Source organism: Alosa sapidissima, chromosome 16 (assembly GCF_018492685.1).
Source record: "Alosa sapidissima isolate fAloSap1 chromosome 16, fAloSap1.pri, whole genome shotgun sequence".
Lineage (NCBI taxonomy): Eukaryota > Metazoa > Chordata > Actinopteri > Clupeiformes > Clupeidae > Alosa > Alosa sapidissima.
In genome coordinates, this window is record NC_055972.1 from 14,188,965 (window position 1) to 14,215,633 (window position 26,669).

Genomic DNA, 26,669 nt, shown 5'->3' on the forward strand with positions numbered 1-26,669 from the left:
TTACTTGTTAAGCTGTTGGGATGGGCAAAAGAGTACCGACTGAATCCTATTAGTAATCTGGAGTCAAAAGCTCTTCAAAAGAACACATACATCCTGTTAGCATTAAAAAGTCACACTCTAGTTTGTGTGCACTTCAAAACATTAGAGACCTTCTCCCAGCTCTGCTGCTGATTGCATGAGTCTGAGGATTGTGAGTAATGGAAACGCATGAGGAAATGGATGAAGGCTAAATTAAGAGGCATGTGTATGCAGTTCACCACTTCATTCTCTTCAATGCCTGGTGATAGTACCATTAAGTGGCAGATAGGGGGCAGCAAAGTATGGAACCTTTAACAAGGGAGCCAATCAACTTTGGGGTTGTCAATCAAAGGGTAGGCATCTTTGTAATTTCATGTATTATACATTCTAACAAAAAAATAAAATAACCCACGTACTTGCACACACATACACACACAAAGCACTTCAGGTAGAATGAAGAGCAGAGAGGCTGGCCGAATTACACCCCAGGGACAACAGTTCATAGTTGGATTACTTCCAACTCCATGACGTCTAATGCTGTGCTGATCACATTACACTGGGAACTGAATAATCATATGGGGACAGTAGTGATCAGAAGGGGACATGTTAAAACACTGGCTATAGTTTGTTTTGATTTGGATTGATGGCATATCAAAAGACTATTACATGATCTAAAGAATCAAACAAATTCAGTTACATAGATGAATAACTAGATGCTTTAAATATACATCCCAATTTTTTGCAGCGGTTGCCTGTAGCTAAATCGGGGGAAGCCACAGCTGCCTGTAAATGAAATTACAAAACAGTTGCTGCGACAGGAACCATCAATAATTTGTTTCTTATGCTTGGCACTTGCAAAGCACTCTGTATACCAAGTTTTATCTGATCACTTACAATAACAGCTAGTCTTTACAATACGCCCATTGGGGAAACAGCTCTGCCACAAACAACGTGTTCTTGCTTTGACTTGCCTTTTTCTGCTGTGGAGAAGGGCTGCCCAAGTGCTGAATCCAATCCTTTTGGAGAGGGAACTGCACCCAGCCAAGCAGAAACGCACACCAGCATGCTTAGCAGAGGACACGGCTCAGCTTGGCAACAGCACGTCGGGCTACTAAATGCGAATTTGTGGCCGCAACTGAAAAGTGCCTTACGATGGTTCGCCTTTTGAATGGTATTGTCGCAGCAGAGTCAGAGGCAGCGCCGTGTCGCTCAAAGCCTTCTCTAACAGCTAGGGAGGTGTTGTCCACTGGGGTGTCATGTATGGAGAGGAAAAACTGCTCCTACAAAGCCATTTGATTGGTGAGCTCCGAATGCAAAAGCTCTTTTGACCTCTCTCTTGGCCTTGGGTCAGAAATGTGAGCATGGACGTTAAACGACACGTACCTTCACACTGGTTTCGTGGTAAAATCTTCCATCTTGTTTTTATAACCGTTTCCAGAATCTGCAGGGCATAGTACTGTAATGCCAAAAGAGAAATAGTCGTTAATGGCGTCAGTTCAACCCAAGCACGTCAAAACATGTCACCATAGCTGTGCAGTTAAACCACCAAAAACTATTTTAAAAAAAAAAAGGTCTGAATTGAGCCTGCCTGAGATGTTTTAAAATGTTCCCTTTAAGTAAACACAAACATGAAGGGAAGGGGAGGGGGGTCTGATTTGGACAGGTTTTCATGCAGATTTTCAGTGGGGTTAAAATAATATGCAACTCTCTCTCTCTCTCTCTCTATGAGCCGCTATTTGGATGAAAAGCCTGTAGCAGTCCTGCTGTTATTCCCCGCATCACACCAGAACAGTGAAAGACAGCAAAGAGAGGAGGGAGACGGAGAGAGGCAGGCCAACGCCTACGCCTCACGAATAGCATCTGGTTGCTGAGATGCTCACAGCTCCAGACGCTACCAAGCACCACAACAAAACGAATGATGCCACCCGAAAAGGAAGGAGAGGAAGAAAAAAAAAGTTGCTGACCCCCAAAGAGAGCCAGAATGGAATGATCTCTGCTCTCCTCATGTTTTTATTGGTTTCTTTTCTGGGGTCAAAATATGGTCAAGTCAAATAGCCACACCCTCACAGCTCATTTGCTGAAGATAAAAAGATAAACAAATAAAGAGCTAAACAACTAAAACAATATGGCAAGTCATCCTAAAAGCTTGTTTTCACCTTGAACTGGTGTGCCTCGTAAGAACAGCAAGACAGACCACAGGTTTGATTTGACACCCTCAAATTCTGTAGAGTGATATGCTCCTTATTTTGGCTTGGTGTTTTAGTTAGTGTACTTGTTAACGTCACTAGTGTTATTCGGATCAACAGTATTTCAGCTGTAGGGATCATCGACTTTAAAGGTGCAGTAAGTAGGTTTTGTTGCAAAAGAGAAATTAATATATTGGTAGGCCTAAAATGAAGGTGTTTCTCTTAGCCAGGAGTGGAATGATTATGTTCCTCAAATTCCTGTGCCCACTGAGCATCTTGAATCAATGGATTTTGACTCAATCTTATTTTCTAAATGTGTTTAGTACATTGTACATGAACATTATAAAACATAACTTAAAGGCCTGAAACAGAGAACCAAGAAGCATAGAACGCACAGCAATACTGGGAAGCTGTTTTTTTTGTCATTGGTGTATGACTATTTATCTATTAATTTATTTCTGCTGACAACCAAAACTACTCACTGTACCTTTAACTAGGTGAGGGTGGTTGTGGTGGGGGCAGGGGGCAAGTCTGAGAAATCAAAAGATGCACAGCAAGCTGTTAATGTTTCAAAGCCACGGGGTTAAGGGTTGTTGAGGGGGACGTTTTCAACACAGATATGGTTATTAAAAGGTGAACTTGAAGGTTGGACGGCCCTTAATGCTAAACCACTTTAAACCTAGAAAACCTTCCAAACCCTCTTGCGGTTTCACCTTTAACTTCTGATAAAAATAAAAAAGGAGGAGCCAACAGAAAACAGCTACAATAAGCAACAGCTCCTTCCAGCAGACATGTTTTATTCTGCCCTGCCGTTAGGATTTTAGTTTTTGTTTGTTTGTGGGGATAGCAGAAAGTGTTGAGACCTGAAGAGAGGACAGTGAATGCGAGACCAGACACAGGAGACATGAATGATCCCTACAGAAGAAATAGCTGCTGCTAGCACCTGGCTGTGATGAGGTCTAGATAGTGCTGTTTCCGGAAACCCTCCCTCAGCCCAATGAAACAAATGCAATAGAAAATTGATGAACATAATTCAGTCAAAGGGAATCAAAAGGGTAGACCTTGTGGAGGCCTGCCGCCAAAGCCTAGCTGTGTCAAGATGCACAGGAAGACACACCCCTTTTCTTCCTATTACAAGCAATCAACAATAATGGAACATTATGATTAATATCAAATATTAACACCTTCAATTAAGTAAAAATACAAGCTTTCTTTAAAAAAGCAATTTAGAAAATAAAGATAGTTCAGAGCCAAATATTAAGGAGGTGCTTTACTGATAACACTTTTTTCTGATTGATTTTTTTTTCTTTCCTTTTTTAAAAGTAAGAAAAATTAAGACTTTAGACAAATTTAAGAAGTGTTTACCTTTTCTGCTTTCTCTGTTACTGGGTAAATTACATGTTTGAACTTATACTGTTGATAGATCAACTCAAACATTAGTAATGACTTGTCAAGTGTTAAGAGCAATGTCACAGGCAAGCAAAAAAAGGCAAACTGGTTTACAATTACTTTGAGGAAGCCTTTGAAATATTGAAGAGGCTACAACTTCCACACAAACATCAGTGGCATGAAAAACACTACAGAGAAGTAATGGAAACGGGCCACATTCAGTTTGCTAACTCCAATCAAGACCAAATCAATGCAACTTATTTTAGTCGAGGAGATAAATAAGGTTTTTTTTTTGTTTTGTTTTGTCAGGAACATTTTACCGGCATCTGTTTGCCAGGGCAGAGATTTGAGGGCGAGAGCGGCCGCAGCCGGAGTCATTTTGTGTAAGGACGTGGTATTATAGGAGAAGACTGGGCACTCTGCAGAAGTATTTCACTGTAAACAGAGGATCGTCACACAGTGCCTTGAACTTGCACTGTGAGTTTTCTCAGTTGAGAGTGGAGCCTCTCAAAGGGTGAGCGGGCAAGGAGTTTATTTGTGCTTATGCGTGTTGAGGAATCTGTACGTGTGAGTATGTGTGTCTATTAGAGGAGGGAGATGTTGTTAAAGGGTTATCTGAAAATACTCCAGTGCCATCACTCCAAATGATTCACACCACCAGAGGGACAAAGACAAACAGAAGACCCTCCCCTTTTTTGAAAACACAACCAGAGCAGGAAACAGGTGGTTACACTGGGAGGGACAGCACAGCTAAGTGATCAAAGATTCAATCAATCTAATGCTCTTGATCAGATCTATTGTGAGACATTCTGCCCGGAAAATTTGACAGGACTTCCTCAAAGTAGAGAAATGGCCTTCCTCCACTTGAGTTGCCAGGCTTACTTTGGTGTTCATGTTCTGTGAGAACTCCAGGATGGTGTCTACTCTGGTCCAGGCATCCGGATGTTCTTTTAAATGGGTCAACACCTCCTGTGCCATTCTTTGCTGCACGGAGGAAAAGCAGGGGATAAGGAACATATTTATCACAGATCATTATTCGGTAGGTGCACCTTGTGGTACTGTCCACTGACATTCAGCAGCATAAGAATTACAATGCCATGAGGTCCTCTTCTTGTCTACATTAACACATTGATTCAAGTTGAACAACTAAAACTAGAGCTATTCTTACCTGGGGTCCCACACCATGGTAGAGACAATTCACAACGTTATCCAGCAGGTTAATATCCAGTTTCTGGTTGAAGTCCAGCAGCTGTCGCGCTGCATGGTCGGCTAACATTGTCATAATTGCTGGCATAGAGCTCTGCAAGGACAGGGAGGTGAGGTGAGGGGGCAGAGAAAACATCCAACAGGCAAAGTCATGTGAATTGAAAGTTTGGGCGCACAATTCCAAACAGCTGACTGTATCCACCCCACTGTGGCAAACAACCCCTCCCCTCCCTCAACAAAGGTCTACCATCAACAAGCCTTATTTAACCTGCTCTTGGTCCTGTGTAGTGTCGGTCAACTTCTTTTCTGATACACATAAATAGCTTGTAAAAAGACCTTCATGTAAAGTAAACAACAGGGGGCCTTAAATACCGCTGGCGGTGGACACCAGAAAGCACATGTTTGTGCTTAACCAAAGGCAATGCATGCCAGGGCACATTCAGTTCATCCTCACAATAAGAGCACGTGCACCGCTGCACGTCCTACGACGTCACACTGTTTACATCTACAGCTGACAGGCATGGAATCTCTTTCATCTCTTTTTCATATTGCTGTGCCTTCAAACCAACCACTAGATAATTAATTAAGAATAACTAGCTCATGCTTAATAGTGTGCAATCAGTAGGTGTATTTATAACCTGTAAAAAGAATGCAAATAAAAAAGCTGGGTGCCATACAATCCAAGAACGTGATGAAATTCTTCTAATGTTTGATTCCCGTGACAGCCAATGTCCGCAAGTGCACTTCAAGAGCTTTTCCACCGATGAGTGTCGTAAAAGTTAACATGCATCATTCAACTAAAGAGAAGTCAAATCGTGCAGTGTTATTAATTCTAGATAAACAAATACTCGCATGTCGAACTAATTACGCTTGCCGACGTTTCTAATTCAGCATCTAACAAAGGCTGGGAAAGTTCATGTCCAACTTCCACAATAACTTGTTTAAAAACTTTGGTCGAACAATTTATAAAGGCTACATGAAAGCCAAAATGGACTTCTTAAACTGCTAGCTTGTCCAATCAACTTTCCAAGGTTTTCTCCGAACACGATTAGCTAATTGTTGGCTTGGATGACGGTTAGAGTAACCGCTCAAATTACACTGAGCAGGTAGCGGATTTACAATCCATGTTTGATATATTGTAACGTCACCAGCAGACCCATGTCCTTGTACAGAAAAACGTAAGTAACTTCTCTCAACTAACTAACGCAAGTAACGTCAAAGCTAATGTACACAGATACCTCTAACGTTACATAATATGACGCTATAACGGTTCGAAATTGGCCAATTTGCAAACCTACTACGCACTACTACTAACCTAACTGACTTGGAAAAATAGTAAACTGATTTGCTTAACGTCAGTGAACACTATGCACTCAACTACATCCGATACATAATTTGTCAGAAGTTATCAAAATGTGAAGCGTAACCATTTGCATAACATTGCATTAACTTGGGGTTCTTGCTACACAACTTAAATCAGTTCGCAAATGCATAAATTACATCAAGACCATCGTGCAGTTACTCCATCACGCGATTTAAGGGGGTGACACCGACTTTGCTTTCCTCAAGTTAAATGGGTCTACTCGTTTCCACGCTGTTGTTACCCCTCCCACCAACATGCTGTTTGACGCAACCAGCACACAGTTGGACGAGGAGTGATGGCTAGCTAGCTACACAACTGGAGTCTAAAGCCTAAATCACCGCGAAAAACAGAGAAACGTCTACAATAAGGTTATGATTCATTATATTCGTTACTTGTCAGTCGAGCTTTCAGTGACATTATCTTGACAAAACTTAATTGGACAAACTGCCGTTATCTTACCGTTACAAGGACATTGTCTTTCTCCTGCAACGTTAATGAACTGAGCAACACCATCATAACCCGTTAGCTAACCTAGGTGGCTAGGGTTTAGGTTCATTGTAACGCGATGTCCATTAAACGTTAGCTACCATTGCAAGGCGTTAGTTAAAACGTTTTCTGCTGGCTAACTTTATGATTAAGTCAAACGTGCTCACGACATATTGTATAGCTAATCTTGAGTATTCGCTAGCCACCTGGGTTCATTCAATCCTGACTCACACCACAGCTTCTAGCTAGCTAACATGAGAATCATGCATCCATTCATGGCACGAGTTCTGTCACACACCCGCAATACCTGGTAGACTAACGTTAGATAGCTAGCTCAGTCCTCGCCAGCTAGCTGCGAAGAACACTTTTGGTCTTTTAATGTTACTTACCTACGATAAATCTGTGATGTGCTTCTTTGTATTTAATCCCAAAGTGAAGTAACGTTAAAACAAATAACACTGACAATTGTACAGCCCTTTGCCCAGGTATAATCAAGCCCAAAGAAAATAATGTTAGCGTTAAGCCGTAAGTTTTGACCCAGCACTCAGCGTTACCTACCAAAAATCCAAGCCTTTGCCTGAGAGAGGGATGTACGAACGTACACAAACTGACTAGCTTCAGTATTCCAGTTGCTTGATAATTGCTAGTTTGCTAGCAGAAGCTACCTAGCTACAGCTAAAAAAGGTTGTCTATCCCCTAACGTTAGACAGCCCCTGTTCCACTATCAGCAGCTATGATAACCTTAGTTGTTGGATGGTGAGGACCACTGATGTGGAATTCGCACCAATAATCACGGCAAACTGAGTAACTTCGTACTCCGATGCATTTTACGAAATAAAATAAAGCTTAATTTATAAATTGTATCTTTACTGAGATAAATGTTGCAGCGGGCGGTTTGAGAGACTGTGAGCCTGTGCCTCTTCTCCTCTCAAGCAACAAACTCATAACCGGTTGAAACCGGTTCAGACTGGGAGATTCCATCTCGGTTTAGTTTTCAGCCGATGGCGCCTCGGAAAGTTTGGACTAACGTCACGCCCACGTTGGCTTTCAATTGGCTCTACCTCTGAATGGGACATCCCTCTTTCACATCTATTGGTGCATAGACGTGCCAATTTGTTTCAATTCTTTCAGGCGCCCACGCGACCGCTCCGCCCGTGGTCAGAAAAAGAAGGCGGACTCCTAGCTGAATCTACAGAATGGAGCCCGTGTCTCCCCAACATGAGTGGCAAATTGTGCTGTCAATACTGATATTTAACTACGCGTCGTACGTCTACTAACTTACAAGTTGTTAAGTGTCTTTACTGGTGGATCGTGAGCGTTGAATGATATTCCTTCGAGTATTTCGTGATATCAAATTTTCTCAAAGACATAGCGAAATTGAAGCAAACGTATAGGCTGCATGTTTTGACAATGCTCATAAACAAATTAAATGTAATATGTCGTTAATATACTGATAACTTGTCTGTCAAGGGCGTCCTCACTGTGACTTCATTTCGGATGTTGGTACTTCCACCGTTTGTAAGCTGGTAATTTTCCACTCGCCACGAAGGGGAGTGGTTGCACTGAGACAGTGCATGTTAGACGCATGGCAAGAGGGGAAAGGATAAATGTGCGTCTTTGGATTTCGTAAGGTTAAAACTGAGAATAAATAGGATCGTAACTACAGTTCCACGAAGACTTGGGTCTTGTACACATTAATTGGAACTCTTGTCCATATGTTCAGAAGGTGCAGTAACAGCGGATGCAAAAATGATTAGCCTAGTTTTTTTCTCTCTTGTCACGTGATTCTACGCCAGTTGATGGAAAAATACAGGACTTTCTGTAGGCAGTGTGTTCGGCTTTACAAAGCTTGGAGAGTGTCCATGCGAAACAACACATTTGAACGGCTATTCTGTTTCATCTGCCAACCAAATTTTTATTTACTTTGATGAATGACCAAGATAAACGTATGGTTACAAAAACAATATGAAGGTGTTTGGTTGAATGTCCAAGATGAGCAAACATAGGATAGGTTGAAGATGGACAAGCCTGAAAAAAATAGACTGCAATTTTGCAATGCATCTCAAACAATGCATAATCTGCAGGCTAGTCTAGTGCATCATGAAACCTCTAACCTATAACTGCAGCCTAACCTACTCCCCACCTAACTAATGCCTCACTACACAAGAGACAAGTCCCTGTGAACCTGTGTGAATAGCCTACATTATTAGGCGACACTCAAGCTGTTTACTTTCCTGCTGACATAGAAACGGTCGAAGTCAATGTCAAACGTAAGAATGCAGTTAACTGCTCCTCAAAATACAGGTCAGGCAGCTTTCCAGGAACTTCAAACATTCATATAACACATTAGGTAGTTACAAGGTTCTCTGAGGCAGCAGAGCCTACATTTTATGACCTAATTGAGTGTGTTGTAGTTAAACTCATCAGTGGCATCCTTTTTAAAGGCTGTCGTGATTGAGGCACTGTGTTTCTTATGCATTTGAGGTTGTTTTTTAGGTTCAGTTGAACAGTTGCAAGATGAGAAATTGAACATCAACCTAGTACCAAGTATTTTTTTGTCTGTCAAGTCCTGCTACTGTCTGCCTGCCCATCTTATTTGTGTAGGATTTGCCTGTTATCTGTTGCATAGAAAGCATGCATATAGCCAGCACTATCCTTCTTCACCTTTTCCACAGTCATCCAAAATTGCAATGTCAGATATATAGGCCATATCCGGCCTATCATCTTGATTGTCCTAGTAAGTGGTTGCTATAAAGGCTGCATTTAAAGATTGCATTTACTGCTAAGATAACTTTTCCAAAGTCATAAGAATACATTTTGTGGTGGGTTATACTTATACCCTCAAAAATAATTTTCAAAGTTTCTATGACAGTGGCAGTGGGCACACTGAAAATCACAACAGCCTCATCTGTCAGTTTACCATAAACAGCAGAGCCATTTCACTCAGACACGTGTGAGAGTCCAGGATTGAGCTGGCCAAATCTTGTTCTGTCTGGTCTTGGCAAACTGCTTACATACATTATCATTACATCACAGAAAAGGCTGACCCTTCAATAACATTCACACACAATGTTGTTGTTTTTTCTGCTCCAAGCATGGAAAAAAAGCAGTGGCATTGTTTACGGAGCAATAGCAGTGTGCAGAATGCATGGCAGTGTATGCAGTGGAAATAAATCATGCTCTTACACATCTTCTCCTGCTGTAAAATGCACTTTATTGATTATTTTCTATGACTACAACAGTAGCTGAAGTTGTGCAACTCTGCAGTCTTTGAATTAAGATTTAGGTTAAAAGATTATCAAAGCTTTAGTGGCAGTGAGGACTAACTGGACTATGCAGAACTTTAAAGTGGATTTTCCTCCATTATATGTCATATATGCATACAACTTTATGTGCACACTAAACTTATTCTACATGGTTTCTCTCCCAGCTATATATCTGACCTCTTGAAGTGCCTTAAACAGTTGCACGTATAGAGAATCTCTGGTAGTGTCTTTTTTCTCAAGACTAAAGGTGACAGGGCATTTAGTGTCAGGGCCCCAATGCTTTGGAGGAAATCAGGTTAGCGAAGTCAGTGTCCTCTTTTACATCCCTCCTCAACACTCATCTTTAGGAAAGCCTACCGTTCTTAATAAGTTTGATAGCCTCTTCAGAATTGGCATTGATTGCTGCATCTAATTGTTTTATTTTGAAAATGTATTACTTTTACATTTATTTTATATATATATACACATACATACATACATGAATATTATTTATTATTTTTTTTTTTATTATTAATAATAATACACTATAAATTGTACCTATGAGCAAGTCTAACACTGAACATACAGAATAGGGGAGGGGGAAGGTGCAGCTTAGTCCGGAAGTCTATGTTGTGAAAGCAGAGCAACCTACTCCCCAACATTGTTATAACCAAAACAAAGAGCTCTCTCTAGTGGCTGATCTGAAAGCCCTAATGTCTGTGATTTCAGCACTTTAAGCCTGTGAGTGGGTATCAATTAAAGGTGCCATGTGTAATGTCTGTCAAAAATCAATTCATACTCAACATTCCATAAAAGATGGGGCAGTATACCTCCAGAAAGTGAGTTGGTCTACCCCAGAGTAACAACCGAGACACGTGTATTGCAGTTTGGCTGGCGGTTATGTTGCCTGCATACCGCCTCCCATGGCCGAAACTGGTATTATGACACCTGTCGGGCTGTGGCTAGTAATTTAGCATGCTAATTCAGGTTGATATCTCTGCAGCACTATACCTTGTCATTTTTTTTAATGACATCGCCCTTATTTGTTCTCATTCTTTTGATGCGTGTAGCTCATTTTTTGGATATTTTTACTTCAATTCTTACACATGGCACCTTTAAAACAACCATGGTCAGTGATTTTGAATGTTAATAGTTGAGGTATATCTACAATGTAACAGATTTTTATTATTTATTTATTTATTTGTTTTTCTAAGAAAATCATATTCTTTGGGATGACGTATAATGATTAGCAACCAGCAAGCAGTGAAGTTGGAGCATTGTTTTCTGTATAATGATAGCAGTTTTCTATACAAAACATTCAAAGCATAATGTTTGTGCAAATAAGACTTTCTTTGGTTGGAACAATAGACAAAGGGCAGACATAAAAGGCCGGATGTGTCCAAATGTTCATTGCACAAAGAATAGAGACAATGTCTACTTTTCACTTCACTCTGTCCAGTCTTTGTTCCCCAATACCAAATACAAGAGCCATTCATTGTACCCTTACATGATATCAGTTTGCTCTGTGGCAACAGGGACAGTTCAAACCACCCGAGAGGCAGACCAGTGTTGGAAGGAGATCTTATTCCCAACCGAGGTCGAAGATATCAACATTGGGAGTACAGGGAGAGAATTTACATAAAAGTTGCTTTGCAGAGCCATAGCACACTGGCTTACTGTCAGTACTCAGGAGTCCTTGCTTGGGATATTGAATTAAGGGGATGCTATGACCATCCAGCTCGTTTTCCAGGAGTTGGTGATGTCACATGGCCATTTGTGTATTGTGCGCCAAGGGCCCAGACTGGTAACCCAAGCCCCCCCCACCCCCACCCCCAGCCTTAGTTGTACTCTCTTCAAAACTTCATCATATAGCACACCAGTATAAGAGAAGATGATGAAGAGCATTGTGTGGATATGGAATTGACTGTTCTTCTTGCAAAAATAGAAAAATAAGACACAGAAAATATTTGAAAGAATGTTGCTGCATAAGGTCCATTGTTAAACAGGTGGATTTGGAAAGACCAAAAACTTTCAATATCTACAAAAGTGATACCGACGCAGGACAGTGATAAGAAATTCTTTGGAACAAAGCCATTGTTATGATACTGACAGACTATAGGTTATCAGTAACAAACTGATTTTGATGGTTTACAACTTGTTACCACTGTTTACATTTAACAGAGAGGACAGGAAAACAAAGAAGAAATAGTTACCGTTTCAATGTTTCTCTAATACATTTTAACAGAAGATGGACAAAAGACAACTTGATTTTACACTTTTTATTTAAGACTTTTAAGACTCTTTTTAGCCTCAATGTTGCACAAATGTTTAAAGCCTACATGCCACAAGAAGGTAGGGATGGAGTCACAGGCATCGGACCATCAGGGTTAACCATTCATTCACGTCACCACAGCATTGCCCTCTCAATAAAATACTAAATTCTCACACAGAGATTGATGAAGTGAATGGAGGTGATCAGTCAGTCATGTTAGTTGAACTTAGGGGCAGTTATTTCAGGTGATAAGAACTACCTTAGCTACTGCAGACCAAGCAGGCTGGGGACCCGGGTCCAGAAGTGGAACCGAACCAGACGGCGTCATATTGGGCCTCTGAGCGGCTCTGGGGCTGGAGGGGAGCAGGAGGCAGAGGGACGTAGGGGATAGGGGGCTCTGGAGGATCCATCTGGACTGCACTGCTGCTGAGCATCTTGTTTTCTTCTCCAGTCCACATGTTGCGGCTCTTATGTTGGTCTGGACTGAACGAAGCGTGACTTCGCTCTGCAGACCAAGAGGAGGGGGACAAATGGAACAAAATGCAATTTGTAATGGTATATGCAGAACAGTGTTTACAAGGAACAGTATACATGTATGACAATGTATCAATGTATAAATTAATGTATAAAAATGGCTATTATTCCTTTACTGTTAAGGCAATATTTTTGTTCAACCCCTTGAATTCAAGCTGAAACTCTACTCTTCAAACATCATGATTGCTGGATTTCAGATCCATTCTGGTGGTGTACAGAGGCTAAATAACAAAACTTGTGTGACCGTGCAAATACTTATGGAACTAACTGTGTGGTACACACAAGGGACAAAAATGAGATCTGACACGTGAGAATAATTTCAGCACTACACTACATTACGATGTGATGTACCTGTGGGTCTTCTCAGAGCTACTATGTCGTCCACTTCCTTGGGAAGCACTCCTGAACTGAGCCTCAAGCTTGGAGTAGATTCCTCCTGCATACTAGAACAGCATCCCATACAAAAGTAATGAGACCCAAAAGATGCTATTGCATGCTATTCAATGACCACAACCACCACAGAAGCTTTCAAGTGCAACCCAGTTCAAGTCATATTACTTGTACATAACTTAAGTACAAAATAAATAAATAAATAAAAATGCTTAAAGGCAGTAAGTATATAGAAATGAACACAAAGATGACCATTTTGGGAGCTTAGTGTTTACCTCTTTCACATCCTTGGATTTGTTTTGTTCTACATCACCAAACCTCAGTTTCGTGAGATGTCCGATAATTTCCACCATCCTCCGTTGATCTGAGACACAGGTTGGAGAAAGCAAAGCAGGAGCAAATCAATGCAAAAGCTTACAGATACTGAAAATAGAAGACTCCACGTGACATGAATAAAGGATCTAATTTTGGCCAATCACATCACTGCCATAGCTGTCAGAGCTTCTTTTTTAAACTAAGCAAATAAATAAAGTCTACTAATAACTTTGTTCCAACACAGCTGCATGGATATTGCATTTAGACAAAAATAGGGCATCGCAGTTATTTTAGCGTGTAGCACTTCAGACAAGGGTGGAGAGCACAGTGAAAGGCATACCGTCTTCTCTCTGAGCATCCTGGTTGAACCGCATGGATCGGGAGCTGTCCCATTTACTCTTTTGGATGCTTACACTGTAACCACATCAAATTTCAGTTCCAGGGAGCTAGCTTTTGTTGCATGATTGAATCTTAGTTATTTTAAAGTGAAGTATGATCAGAATGGAATGATTGAACAGATCACAAGCACAACATTTACTTGCGGAGTGAGACACTTGTGAACAAGATTCAGAGGGCGTTTGTTATGTATGCATTGCACCCCCCCCCCCTCAGGATTTGACAGAATGATCATAGTGCATGACTTATGCGTGTACTCACGTAAATGGAGTGGAATCTCGTGAGGCAGCCTGTTCGTAACAAAAACAAAGGAAATGGTCAGGGCTATATTTCGCTGGCCAACAGCGTACAGTACACACATTGGAAAGAGTGGGAGACAGGAGGCACACCTTCTCTACACTCTTCTCTTTGCGCTGAAAGTTGGGTGAGGAGACCTGCCTCTTCAGTGGTTTGTTTGATTTCCTTGCTTTCTTTGCAGCTAGTCGGGATGAAAAATAAAAAATAAAAAAAACTTTAGTGACAATAATATTTTAACATAGCAATGTCTGCATTATAAAATATAAAAATGTAAGCAAAAGACTGATGCCATCTACTGGCCACTCATTGTAAAGGCAAATGACCTTGCTTCTTTGAAACCTCCTCTTCATCCCCAACCTCATCTTCAGTGACCTCTGACCCTGTGGTGTAGTCTTCATCCTCAGAGAGCAGAGACTGAGGACGCTGCAGGATGATACATTTATATCAAACACAGGACAGACACAACACACGGCAGAATCCACGCTACATTTATTTCTTTAATGCCATATTGGGGGGGGGGGGGAGAAATTCTTTTCACGAACCAACTGCAGATTCCAGTTTTTCAGCAATGAAAACTGTAACAAAAATGAAAAAAAAAAAAGTTTTAAACCAATCAACCATTAATATAGCATGTCAAGTGCGGTTGAGAGGAGTACTCACAGCAGTGAGTTCTCCTGTTCTAAGACAGGACAGGACACCTGGCTCCAAAAGGATGTCGCAGTCTGTTGCTTTCTCTTCCACTGGAGGTGACTCCACAGGACTACAGCACACACACACACACAGTTCTAAGTATGTGATAAATAAGGCAGCTATATGGATCATTTTATACTTTGATTATCTTACTCGGATGCAGTATCAAGGGAGGCATGTGTACATACGAATATCTGCTTATGTTAGGGAAATGGGGTTCATAAGTATGGATTTGGGGTAAACTTGTCCCTCACCTCTCAGGTTGTGGGGCAGGGGTCATACACACAGCATCCCTGTGAAGCAGGAGGTCATCGAGCAGTCGCGTCTGTGCTGTACTCACCGGATGGCTGCTGCAGTCACCACCATCCGCGGCACCAACAACATGATCCCGCATCCTACAACCCTGAACACAACACAACCCACACTCACACGCATTGGCTGGTTGGCTCTCCACAGGCCCAGTAGCAGAATTAAACGTCAAACAAGGTCAGCATGAGTACACTCTCCTCCGACTACTTCTAGAAATAGCCTGACTGGCATGGAAGTTGGCATGGGGGCGTGCAGACATACCTTGGGCATGCATGTGGGGTCGAAGCGCAGCACTCTCTGGTTGCAGCAGGGGTAGATGCCCGTACCATGCCAGGCCTGCTCTGCCCCTATGCCTGCATACACCACCACCTCCGGGTGATATTTGCAGTGGGACAGCTCAGTGCATAAAAACGTCTGTTCAGAGAGATATAAGACACAGCTGCTTTGTCAACACAGTACAATACCAGGATACAAGGAAAAACATAACAAAAACAAAAATAATGTAGTACCGGTATTTATCTTTTTTGTATTTAGTTATGATAAGGACAATGTGTGGTCTTTATTCAGTTAAAAACTGCTGATAAAAAAATAACTGCAAGCATTCCTCTTTTTATTAAATAAATGCAAAACTTCGCTGAGTCATAAGGCACATAAATGCTAAACTTCGCTGAGTCATAAGGCACATAAAGCTGACAAATAAATTCTGACTTTGGTTAAAGATCATCAGATAAAACAGTGTAATTTATCGATTTATAATAACTTTATTTACTGGTAATAGCATCATGAAAAAAAAAACTTTCCACAAACCAGCTGCAGGCTGTAAACTGACTAAACCAACCAGTCTTGTGTACTTTGACAATATGCTCACCTGTTTACAACAAGAGCAGGTGAGGGAGTTGATGGTTCCCCAGATCCTCCAGTAGACCAGCACCCATGACTTAAGCTCCTCATACAAACCATTCAGGAAGTCATGGATCTCCCAGCCTTTGTGCCTGAAGACCACACGATCGATTGATAGATAGATCGATAGATAGATAGATAGAGATACTTTATTGATCCTGAAGAAAATTAAGGACCAAAACTTCACACCTAATTCTGCCTCTTCAAAGGACAATCATAGGCATAGACTCTGCCACAGCATTTGGTTTAGCTGGAAAAACAGCAGGACAACAGGAACACACTTTTACTATGAAGACTTAAAAGGCTGCTGAGGGTCTTGTTCACCTGGTGTGAGTGTATATAATGTTGCCATGAGGGTCGATGTTGATTTTCCCTGGAACACAAGGGATTTTCCTCTCTGTGTCCTTGGTCAAAAGTTTGTGGCAGAGACCACATCTGGGAAGGGACACACAAAGTAGTAAAATAAAACTGAAGAGAGAACACGCATATCCCCATAACACTATTGTTTGGGTGCAAGTTAAAGCGAAATAGAGCAATGTGCCTTGAAAACATTACGCACATTCATTTATTAACGGGAGCTGTTTTGGAGTGCAAGTTGATTTTTTTTATTTATATATTATTTCATACATAGTAGTCAGGCTCCAGTAGTAGTAACAGTAGTAAGTGAAAGTGATGATTCAATCTAACTACCGGCGATGCTTGTCTGACCTGTACAGAGAGGCAGCACTTCCTGGTGAGTCGGAGTTCTCACGATCAGGTTCGAAGAGCCTCTCAATTTTCTTCTGAAATAATTTGCTTCAAGAGATATCATGCCCATTTATTGATAAGGATAATTTACAAAAAATATATATTCCCATAACATCAAAACCATGATATTGTTGGGAATGGAAAGGAAATTCAAAAGTTACCTTTTGAATTTGTCCTTTTTGTCCTTAATCTCATCTGCTTCGTTATGACTGAAGAGGTCAGCTATGCGTGCAGCCAGGTTGCTGTTGATGCAGTTCATATTGCATGGTGTCGCTACAATGGCACTCATGTTTTTGTGACAGAACTGAATACAATCTTCAACCTAAGTCAGGAAAAGAAACAATTGTTGTAACTGTCTATAACACCTTCCTATTGAAATACCAAGACAAACACCTTCTACATTAACATGCTGACACAGCACCATACCTCAATAATATAACTCACATTTATGGCCACCATGCATGCAGCATGCCATGAACACAAGATCACAATGGCTTCACATCACCACACTTACTAATGTATCCATCTTCAAGAATTCAGAGGAGATCAGGATTGAGATCACATTGCTGGGTTCTGTAACCAACAAACACCACAAAACCCACCACGTGACAGATGGCCAAAAGTAGAGCCCGCATGACACACACCACCACAAGCTCCTACACCAGAACAACACACAACACGGGTCACGACCCCACCCTGCACAGCACTACCAGACATGGATAAATAAACCAAGCACTGACAACCACCTAAAATGAGCGCTGTTTATATGAACAGGAGAACCCCCCCCACCCCAAACACACACACGCACACACACACACACACACAGGCATTTGTGAGTGAAAAAAAACCCCCATAAGCTTGAGTTGAGTTTTACCGAGCTTGGGCCTCTCGTGGTGACTCTCGGTGTCGGCATTCCTCTTGACATAGTTCATGAGCCAGTCGAAAATCTGCACATCACAGTGCACCGAGATGTCCACCTCCTCCCAGCGCTGGGGGTCCACTGACAGGTACTCTGCGAAGTAGCGCATCTCACTGATCAGCAGATCCCGAGGGCACACAAAGTCCTGCTTCAGATTCTTAGCCTCATCGCACACGTGGATGACCATGTTATGGCTGTGAGGGGAGAATTAAACTCTTAGCACTGTAAACTTAGTACAAACAGGGACTCACCTTCAAACTATGACATTGCTATTAGCTGTTAGCATTAGTAGCTGATGTTCCTGACATGCCCCAGCTACAGCCAGCCAGCCTTACCTCTTCCCACTGTTCACCCTCTCTCCCTCTTCAGACGCCACATTGCTCTCGGTTTCAGCCGCTGATCCTCTCCCAGAGGGTAAAACCGTAAGGCCTGTGCACAAACCACAGAATCTTCCGGTAAAGCCAGGAATGGTGCTCAAGAGTCTTATATTTTGGACACACCATAAAGATGCCATCTCTTATTTCCCATGTGATTGCTGGCTAATGCTTCCCTGACACATCTTGTAAATGCCCACCTGAAACTGAGATGGTGCTCTGGTTGGCACGTGCGTCTCCTGTGTCTCCTGTCAGCTCCAGCAGAGACGACTTGATGTAGGAGGAGAGAGTGTCTGATGGTGAGCTCCCACCCACCGTCAGTGGGTTACACTGCTCATCCACAAGAGGGAAACTGCCAGTGTTTTTTAGCTCCTCGAACCTACGCGCACACTGCACACAGGAGAAAATGAATATGGGAAACAAAGGGGATATATCTCATAACATTAACATGTCTGAATCCATATAAATATTAAGTAAAACACATACTGTACTTTTATATGATCTCTTGGCACCACCCTCCATAAGAGGCTAGTGCACCGGATAAAGGTTTTTTTTACTAAATTAGATAAATAAGGACTGTAGAAAAGGTAGTTGCAAGTGACTACTACTCCCTAACTAGTAATATGGCAAGATTTGGAAGTTGGAAGCTACATTTACCTCCTTCGGTGTAAAACCAGGGACCAGCTTAGCCACACTCTCCCAGTTAATGGGCTGTGGCATTCCCCAGAGAGAGCTGAGCACCATGTCCAGGACCAGTGTGTTGTTGTCATATGGGAAATTGTTGTTGACTGAGCACAGACGACTCATTCTGAGAGGGATACATATTTAAATGATTGTAACTGTGTAATAATACAAAAGGAGCAGAGCGTAGCCCTGCAGTGCAACGGACATAGTTTTGTAACACTGCCACTCTTCGACATTGTTAATCAGACGGTTTAAGCATAGCCTAGACCAGTTTTGCGAATCTAAATCAAACTCAAAACTGCTGCCATCATATCTTCAAAAGATAAATAAATGTGTGCTCATGGCTGAGTGAGCTATCTTGACTTACTTGCTTATTCTAGTGGATGTTTTATTGCAACAACGTCCCTCGTCTGTCGGATGCTGTCATCAGATAACCTTACTTCTTCGGTGCGCCGGTGGGGAGGCCAGCTTTTTTCTAAAGTAACATGTAACAATTGGTAACAAATGCTAAGTTACGTCGCTCAGCGGAAGACAAAAACAACTTATAGTAAGAGCTTGTTGGAGTACCAACGTTAAGATAATATAGCTAGCTACTGAGAATCAGTAACGTTAATCGACAGCTACGTTGACAGCCCAAAATTAAGACCATCATAATACTATGTTGAAAAGTTAATTACAAACATGTCTTATTCTTTGAGTGGAAGCTTTCGTAGTTTCAATGAATGACTAGACACCCATGTGAGCATTCATTAACTAGCTAAGTTAGCAAACTACAAGTAGCGCCGCTGCTGTATGGTAACGTTACTATCAAAGAAGTCGGTTCTGAGCAAAAATCTAAATAGCTAGCTACTGCAGCAGCGGCCAACCTCCTCCCATCAAGAAAACTGACAAAGTGCCAAAATTGATGTACGGGTAAGAGACGCAATCATTGCCACTCTGAGAAAGGGGACAGCTTACTTGGACTGTGGAGAAAGCTTAGGCGGGCGTAGCATCATCTAGTTGTTCAATCTATCCTTTGCTCGTGCACTTCCGGTGCCGCAGTGCAGCAGGTGCAATGTGCGTCCTCGTTGCTTGGTGACAGCATGACCTCCACTACCATCCTCCTATCCTCTCCTGCTCCGACTTTATTTTCTTGAACAATCAGCCCTTGCTGACGTTACCTTCGTGCCAGTGATGATCTGTACATTTGCTTGTTATGGTCCGCTTTTGCAAAAGCGCTCTTCAAATGTTGACCTGAAGCTGGACGCATGCAAGGTCATGAAGTCATGAACTCACATATGGCTTAAGAGTGGCATTGCTTTTGTATACCTCCCTCCCTCCCTTTTGTATTACGTATACCTCCCATAAATGTAGTCTCAAACAAGCTTTTACAAAAGCTTCTTCCAACTCACGATGCCACTATATGTTTTGGCAACACCACCATCTGCTGGTGAAAGTAAAACCTCACAAATTGCTTGTATTACCGCTAGATGGCCGTATTATACGAGTTAGTTAAACCCCATAACTTCATTGCAAGTCATCAGAGGCAGTTTTGCTTAATTCACAGATCACCCTTTCTTCTTCCTGGTTAACTTGGTTTGTTACAAAACCATTCGTTCATTAGGGTTTATCATCACTAGATTACAGATTTTAACAGTTTAGTTCAGAAAAAGTCATATAGGCCTACAGCTGCATGTGAACAGTAGGGCCTATACTTTTTATATGGAGTTGGTGGGCTACACCACAGCATAGACAATGGATTATTTTAGGCTACTTGCTAAAAACCCATCATATTGTGATAGTTTTAAGAATAGTATGACTTTCACCTGATCTTTTGATGATGTCAAGCTAGGCTCATTGAAGTCAATTGAAGTATTTAGTGTTAAATATGGATTATGCTAGCAACCTGCTTTCAGGATGAAACTGGCAGCAGGACTCCTGACAGATGCCTGGTTATTTTTATTTAACATAGAGAAATCACTGGGGTCACATTCAGACAAGATAGATTATGGACATTTTTATTCCCAAAATATTGGCTAATATGTACATAATTACATAGTTGTAAATGTGTCAAGAAGAATTAACAGGCAAAAATGAAATAACCGCAGAAAAAAAGTGCATATTTTCAGGAAGGATTCAAAATGAAGGGATGTAAAAGCATAAAATGGTTTTACTCATACATCACACTCAAATGGGTTAGCAAGAAAAGCCATCAATCTAAACTGGTACACATAATGTGGTTCAACAGTACGCCCTTGAAATATCATAGAGTAGACCTACACAATATGAGGCTGTTGCAGTATTAACAACGGAATTCTTGGAACATTCCTTATTTATGACCAGGGGTACACGTTAATGATGTTTTCAACTATTTCATAACAAGCAAAAGAACATTAACATCTCCTTCCTTGCTTACTTGATCAACAAACCCGATAACTGAACATGTGTTATGAGGGCACATAATGATTTGACATGTTATGGCTTTGTTCTGACTAATTGTATGCTTCCACAATATCATGACCGCAATGTTAATCACAGCCGTATATAAAACGACAAACGCATAAAATAATTGTCATTGAATCCACGTTTGTTTCTGTAGATAATGTTCACTGGGCAATAAAGCAAAGTTGTGGGACTGTGTCATGTACCAGCATCAGTGAGGGGCCTAACTACGTTGCAGTGCAGCCACATACAGTTGGATTCTCCCACTCCCACTACTAGGACATGGACACGGGAACACAAGTCACCTGATCTGGCGACAGGGAATGAAGTGAAACCACACACAGGGCTTCCAATACATTCTATAGTGCATTCCGCACACTAAGCACACACAACCACACGTTCCTACAGCAGATCCATCTTTTCTGACATCATGACTACTGAGGCAGGGGCACACGGGGCCGGCGTTTCCCGGAATACTGACTCCAACATCTCTTCCGGGCAAGTTTGCGGCAGCACCGTGGTGGGGTTGGTGCCAGTGGCAGAGGCCAGACCTGGCTGGGGGGCCTGCTGTTGCTGCTGAGCCAGCCTCTCCAGCTCCGCATGCCTCCTACCCCTCCTCTTGCCAAGGACCTTCACGTAGTTGGCAGGGACCAGGCCTGTGATCTGGCCATCCAAGCTGGCCAGCAACCAGCCACGAATTCGAGGCTGTTGCTCTGCAGGTGTGGAAAAGAGGGAGAGGGGGTGGGGGCAGAGAAGGAAGACAAGATTGGAGCATATGAAACATAATTAAAAAAAAAACCAGTTTCAGATGAAGGACATCCCTGAGGCCAGGTTCACATGCGCTGCGCTCGCCACTAGGTTGCTCTTGGTTGAGGTAATGTCCGAATTTTTGTTGTTGTGGTTGCTGCCAGGCTCAGTGTAAAATACCTATAAATTTACAGTGTGCTGCAGTCAAAGTTCAACATGGTTCAACTTTGACCGCGGCAAGCGCAAGAGCGGCAAAATGCAGGCCAGTTCTTGCGCACACAAGCCACTGACAATCATGGGTTTCATAGCGCAGCGCTGCCGCTTGCGCGTACAATGTGAACCGCCCTTGAGGTTGACTGAGATTTGTTTGCTTTTCTAAAGGTATGACAATCATTCTCGAGGGCAATGAAACAAAATGAGGTGACTGAGATTTACAAAACCACATGCTGCCACACACTGCCACCCTCGTCCTTACCTTTGGGTGCAAGGTTGAGCATGTCTCCAGTCTGAAAGGAGAGCTCCTCCTCAGAGGCAGCTGTGAAGTCAAACTCTGCTCGGGCCACAACATGGTCATCCTCTCCATTCGCCCAGTTGGTGGCTGGAATGAAATTTCTAAATTAAACATCTTGAGAGTGAACTGCTATGCTCTAATGTCCCTTATTTTTTTGCAGGTCCTGAACTTTTTGTCTGTGTGTACTTGTTTTCACTACACATGTAGGAGCTAACTATTTCTATTTTTAAATAAAACAGTGTCATATTCTGTCAGAAAAAAATGTTACAGCAACAATAAAACATGGTCAAGCTGCATGGATGTGAAACAATTATTTTCATACAACATCACTCCAAAAGGTTTGCACCTGTTTCCTCTGCCCCCTCGGCAGACCGTAGAAGCCTCCAGATCAGGTAAGGGCCTCCAAGGACCACTGCAAAGAACAGGAAGATGGGCCACGACTTCACTGAGTCGCCCCGAGGTTCACTCCTTGCTCCACCTGATGAAAGGGCAATAGTAGCTGTGGCCTCACTGTCGGCCCAAAGATCCTCCACCTCTGCGTCGCGTCGTAGTCCTAGAAGCCTCTGTAGTCGACGGTACAAGTAGCGCAACGTGCGCACCAGCGCAAAGGCTGACAGTACTTTGGCAAAGTGTGCTCGCAGTCGGGAAAAGTGGTTGGCTACATCCAGTACAGCACGGAAACTGTTGTATACAGCTGAAAAGGTGGCGTCCATCATCATACTCACAGATGAGAAGGCGTGGACTATACTCTCGATCGACTGAAAGGCCCCGCGGCTACTCTCCTCCGCCTGTTGGACGAAGCGGCTAGGCTGTGTCTCCTCCATGCCAAAGCGACTGTAACCCAGAGCACCTCCACTCATTCCATACCCTCCATAGCCGTATGGACTGTAGCCACCATACATGGAGGTACCATAGTGGCCGTAAGATGATGGATAGGAGCCGAAAGTTGGGCGGTAGGACTGCTGGACAGGTCTTGGCGGCAACGGAGGTGCGACCCGTGTCAGACCAGGGGGGACTGAAGTGGACGGACCTATCGGCGTAGGTGACCCATGTCCAAAGTCTGTGGAACTAGAGTAGAGGTGTAACATTATGATAACTTGAACATCAGTGTGCGCAGGCTATTACATAATGTTATTGCGAACAGTTAAAATCACAAATTAGTTTTTGTCGCAGTCAACACCACTTGTGCTGAACAATGATTATCTGACCAGAACGTAATACTAATTAGTACTACTAATATATATAGTCAAAAGGATTGCATGTACAACACGAAAAACAGAAAAAATATCTTAGGATCCCATCTAGGGAGTGTGGCTAATCACCTGATGTTACAATTCAAAACTGCAAATAGTTCTTGAAATTGAAAAATAATAGGCCTTTCATAAGGTCATTAAATAGACACGTACACTAGCATAGACCTAGTTGAGCAGCTACAATTGCCGTCAATGCAAGTAAACAAAACAGGCCGCTAGGAATTGTTACTACAGCTAGCTAGCTTCCAAGCTAACTTACTATTGAGTGCCGCTAAGTAGTCACGTTGGGTATTTTCTAGGAAGTGAATTGATACTTACCGATAGTGCAGAGGTGCATTAACTGCTCCAGGAATCCGTCTCTCCCAAGGTTTAGGAGGAGGCTGTGACATCGTTCGAAATGGTTGTGAAAAAGAATCTAATTATCAAGAACCCTGATCCTCCGAAGCTTCTTCTTCTTCTTCTTCTTTTTTTCTTTGGCGGTTGGCAAACAGCTTTTAGGTGCATTACCGCCACCTTCTGAATAGGAGTGTGGGTCTGAATACTACATCCCTCTAAATTCTATGGAATAAACCTGTTGTTTTCAAATATTGAAAAACACATCTAAAACAGTGTTCCCCAGAATTTCTTTGCAGTATATCTGTTATGTCCAGACTTATTTTTTCTTGTGCTAGCTGCTCTATAAGTGTCTGTCGTTCCTGTTGGAATTTAGGACACTGTACTATGACATGTTCTGCGGTTTCTTGAATGCCACACTCACAGTAACCATCAGCATGCTTTCTCATTAGAACTAGTGTGCTGTTCAACCCTGTATGCCCATACCTCATTCTTGACACAATATCCTCCTGTTTGTTTCTGCTGGTACTCCTACTCCATCCTACATTATTTTGAATTGAATACAGATGCCTGCCTGTAACTTCATTATCCCATAAATATTGCCATATTTCCTTATTCTTAGCTTTAATCATGTTTTTAATTTCAGCTTTGCTATATTGTACCTGAATACCTATACTGTTTTGTTTTGTTGCCTGTTTAGCATACTTGTCTGCCACTTCATTCCCCACTACTCCTACATGGGCTGGAACCCACCCCAGAAGGATGCTGACTCCTGAATTGGTTAACCTATTTACCAAATGCACTATCTCATATATAATATCCTACCTGGATTCAGAATGTACATTCCTTATACTTAATAAAGCTGAACTTGAGTCAGACCATATTGCTACACTTTTAGATCTATACTCCTCCACCCATAATAACGCCAACCATATTGCAATTAATTCAGCTGTATATACAGCAAGATCATCACTCCTCCGAAGCTTGCTAGCCAGCTAACGTTACTACAGCCAGAACCAAACTGGATACCTTCCGCATAACTGAAACGAATGGTGTCCAGGAGAAACCAATCGATTAGAGATTAGATCATCGTGACATTTTAAAGTGTTGATTAGTTCAGTCTGATGCATCATGCATTGTGCGATCAAGGCTTGACAGGGAGTCATGATGAACTGTTATTGAATCATCATCATACGGTGTTTTCCCCCTTTTCATCCATAATGTCAATGCCTATCCTTCTAATATCACAGTATGTTGGATTAAAATGTAAATTGAACAATTTAAGCAAATGGTTATAAAATGTCTATGCGTGCTAGTAGACTGGATATTCTTGTCCAGTGTGTTCAAGTGTAGGCTACTAGACTGACAATTTGCGCAAATTGCTTTATTGACTTGAGTAGCCTATTGTCACTGAACTATGGACCAAGAATGTGCATGCCGAGACCTTTTTATTTTCTATTTTTTATAAGGACAGCAAGTTCATTATTTTGGGTTGCTATTATGGTGGTTGGCAGCTCATTGTCTGCAGCAGTCCTGTATCTTTAGAAAAAAATGTAGCACTCTCTCAAATTGATAACACTCATTGATAATAATAGCCTGGGTGGCGCTAGCCAGGCTATGATAATAAGCTAATTTCATTCATTGTTGACATGGTCCATGGAGGCTCAGACGGCCGTCCCGGGACCTGATGAACATGCCGCTAAAGAGCACAAACGAGTGCGAAAGTTGCAGCCGTGAAGACAGTGAAAGTGCAGGCAGCCACGGGAGTGATAGGTCGTATAAAATGAACGTTGCAAAAAGCTACAACGACACAATCATTATGTTTTCTTAATGACCGACAGTTTAGTTTATAAATAAAAAAATATTTTGCCATAAAGTAGGCTAGGCCTATAGCGTTAAAAGGGTTCGTAGAAAGACCTGATTTACACACTCAATAGCAATAGGACGCAATAGGATATTTGTTTTCAAGTAGCAGGGAATTCAAGCCAAACCGTTGCAACTCTGCCATCAATCCTTATGTTAAGCCCACCAAACGACTCTATACACGATTTCAATGCCTGATTAAGTTTCGATTTCTGGAGCTCACAAGCCAACCGAGAGTTGACTAGCCCTGGCAGCAAATGTAATTGCTAGGGGCGCGTCTAGATTTCTAGGCTAGCACTTCTGTTGATTTATTTGCAGTGGACAGGGTGTTCCATGTTGTAGAGAGCCACTATCTTACACAGCAATCAACATTTTCAGACCGTAAAAACGGTCAGTGTGTGTGCAGTACCTCAGTTTTATCATGTTAAAGTGCCATAAGTAGGCTGGTTTACCAAATGACAGACAGTTGAATTTCTGAATAAAAATAATTTTGTTGCAGTTTTGAAATCTTAAACGTGTAACCCCACATAAGCGCACAAGCATAGGGTGGTTGCAGGGAGGGGGTGTCCTATTTTGGAATTTTAGCCGGATATAACGAACACTATTTTTTGATTGCAGGTTGGTGGCTTTTTTTTTATTTGGCTGGTTGAGTGGTGCGCTAGTTCTGAACCCTGCGATAAATCCTCTTGTATCCCTGTGCTTCCTCTAATAATTATGCAGATACCTTGACATAGTAATATTTCTGCGTGAGAAATGTGGCGTGTGAGCGTGCATGTGAACTTGTTGAATTCCGTGTGTCTCACGCCCATTGTGTGAGACTT

General features: G+C 42.1%; 3 protein-coding genes across 13 annotated transcripts in view; all 3 read right to left on the minus strand.

Moving 5' to 3' along the window:
• Window positions 1-7,639, minus strand: part of xpo1b (exportin 1 (CRM1 homolog, yeast) b) — a 40,058-nt gene extending 32,419 nt beyond the window's left edge. For 2 of the 10 annotated variants that reach the window (XM_042066531.1, XM_042066529.1), the window contains exons 1-4: window positions 7,519-7,639; window positions 4,762-4,893; window positions 4,476-4,577; window positions 1,402-1,474 (exon numbers count right to left, since the gene is read on the minus strand). In XM_042066531.1, the coding sequence (XP_041922465.1) occupies window positions 1,402-1,474; window positions 4,476-4,577; window positions 4,762-4,893; window positions 7,519-7,629 (418 nt within the window). In that variant the 5' untranslated portion in view covers window positions 7,630-7,639. Of the gene's footprint in view, window positions 1-4; window positions 1,262-1,401; window positions 1,475-1,982; window positions 3,243-4,475; window positions 4,578-4,761; window positions 4,894-7,037; window positions 7,062-7,206 lie in introns of those variants that run through there. The other 8 variants (XM_042066530.1, XM_042066528.1, XM_042066537.1 and 5 more) reach the window with 6 other exon arrangements.
• A 4,518-nt stretch (window positions 7,640-12,157) lies between these two features.
• sanbr (SANT and BTB domain regulator of CSR) lies at window positions 12,158-19,990 on the minus strand. 2 transcript variants are annotated; one of them, XM_042066539.1, is made up of 22 exons: window positions 19,678-19,990; window positions 19,088-19,195; window positions 18,694-18,844; window positions 18,237-18,426; window positions 17,998-18,091; window positions 17,618-17,856; window positions 17,258-17,316; window positions 16,905-17,065; window positions 16,705-16,791; window positions 16,321-16,431; window positions 15,965-16,088; window positions 15,358-15,510; window positions 15,042-15,190; window positions 14,758-14,857; window positions 14,640-14,672; window positions 14,421-14,520; window positions 14,190-14,278; window positions 14,062-14,090; window positions 13,745-13,818; window positions 13,365-13,453; window positions 13,051-13,142; window positions 12,158-12,670 (listed from the first exon to the last, which is right to left on the minus strand). In XM_042066539.1, the coding sequence occupies exons 3-22, from the start codon at window positions 18,841-18,843 to the stop codon at window positions 12,634-12,636; spliced, it is 2,160 nt and encodes a 719-aa protein (XP_041922473.1). In that variant the 5' UTR covers window position 18,844; window positions 19,088-19,195; window positions 19,678-19,990; the 3' UTR covers window positions 12,158-12,633. The 2 variants fall into 2 exon arrangements, with proteins under 2 accessions (XP_041922473.1, XP_041922474.1); XM_042066540.1 differs by lacking the exon at window positions 19,678-19,990 and adding an exon at window positions 19,398-19,643.
• A 711-nt stretch (window positions 19,991-20,701) lies between these two features.
• On the minus strand, window positions 20,702-25,035 carry pex13 (peroxisomal biogenesis factor 13). Its single transcript, XM_042066281.1, has 5 exons — window positions 24,961-25,035; window positions 23,971-24,089; window positions 22,746-23,467; window positions 22,364-22,486; window positions 20,702-21,854 (listed from the first exon to the last, which is right to left on the minus strand). Exons 2-5 carry the CDS (start codon window positions 24,039-24,041, stop codon window positions 21,544-21,546), a joined length of 1,227 nt encoding a protein of 408 aa, XP_041922215.1. The 5' UTR covers window positions 24,042-24,089; window positions 24,961-25,035; the 3' UTR covers window positions 20,702-21,543.
• Between the last annotated feature and the right edge of the window lie 1,634 nt (window positions 25,036-26,669).

Coding starts and splice junctions, on each gene's coding strand:
- sanbr (XM_042066539.1), bottom strand. CDS start 18,843: ATGAGTCGTCTGTGCTCAGTCAACAACAATTTCCCATATGACAACAAC. Junction 16,432..16,704: donor AGTGCTGCCTCTCTGTACAG/GTCAGACAAGCA, acceptor GTCCCTTCCCAG/ATGTGGTCTCTGCCACAAAC. Junction 14,673..14,757: donor GAACAGGAGAACTCACTGCT/GTGAGTACTCCT, acceptor TTTTTGTTACAG/TTTTCATTGCTGAAAAACTG.
- pex13 (XM_042066281.1), bottom strand. CDS start 24,041: ATGTCACAGCCTCCTCCTAAACCTTGGGAGAGACGGATTCCTGGAGCA. Junction 23,468..23,970: donor AATGCACCTCTGCACTATCG/GTAAGTATCAAT, acceptor CCTCTACTCTAG/TTCCACAGACTTTGGACATG. Junction 21,855..22,363: donor GCTCAACCTTGCACCCAAAG/GTAAGGACGAGG, acceptor CCACACCTGCAG/AGCAACAGCCTCGAATTCGT.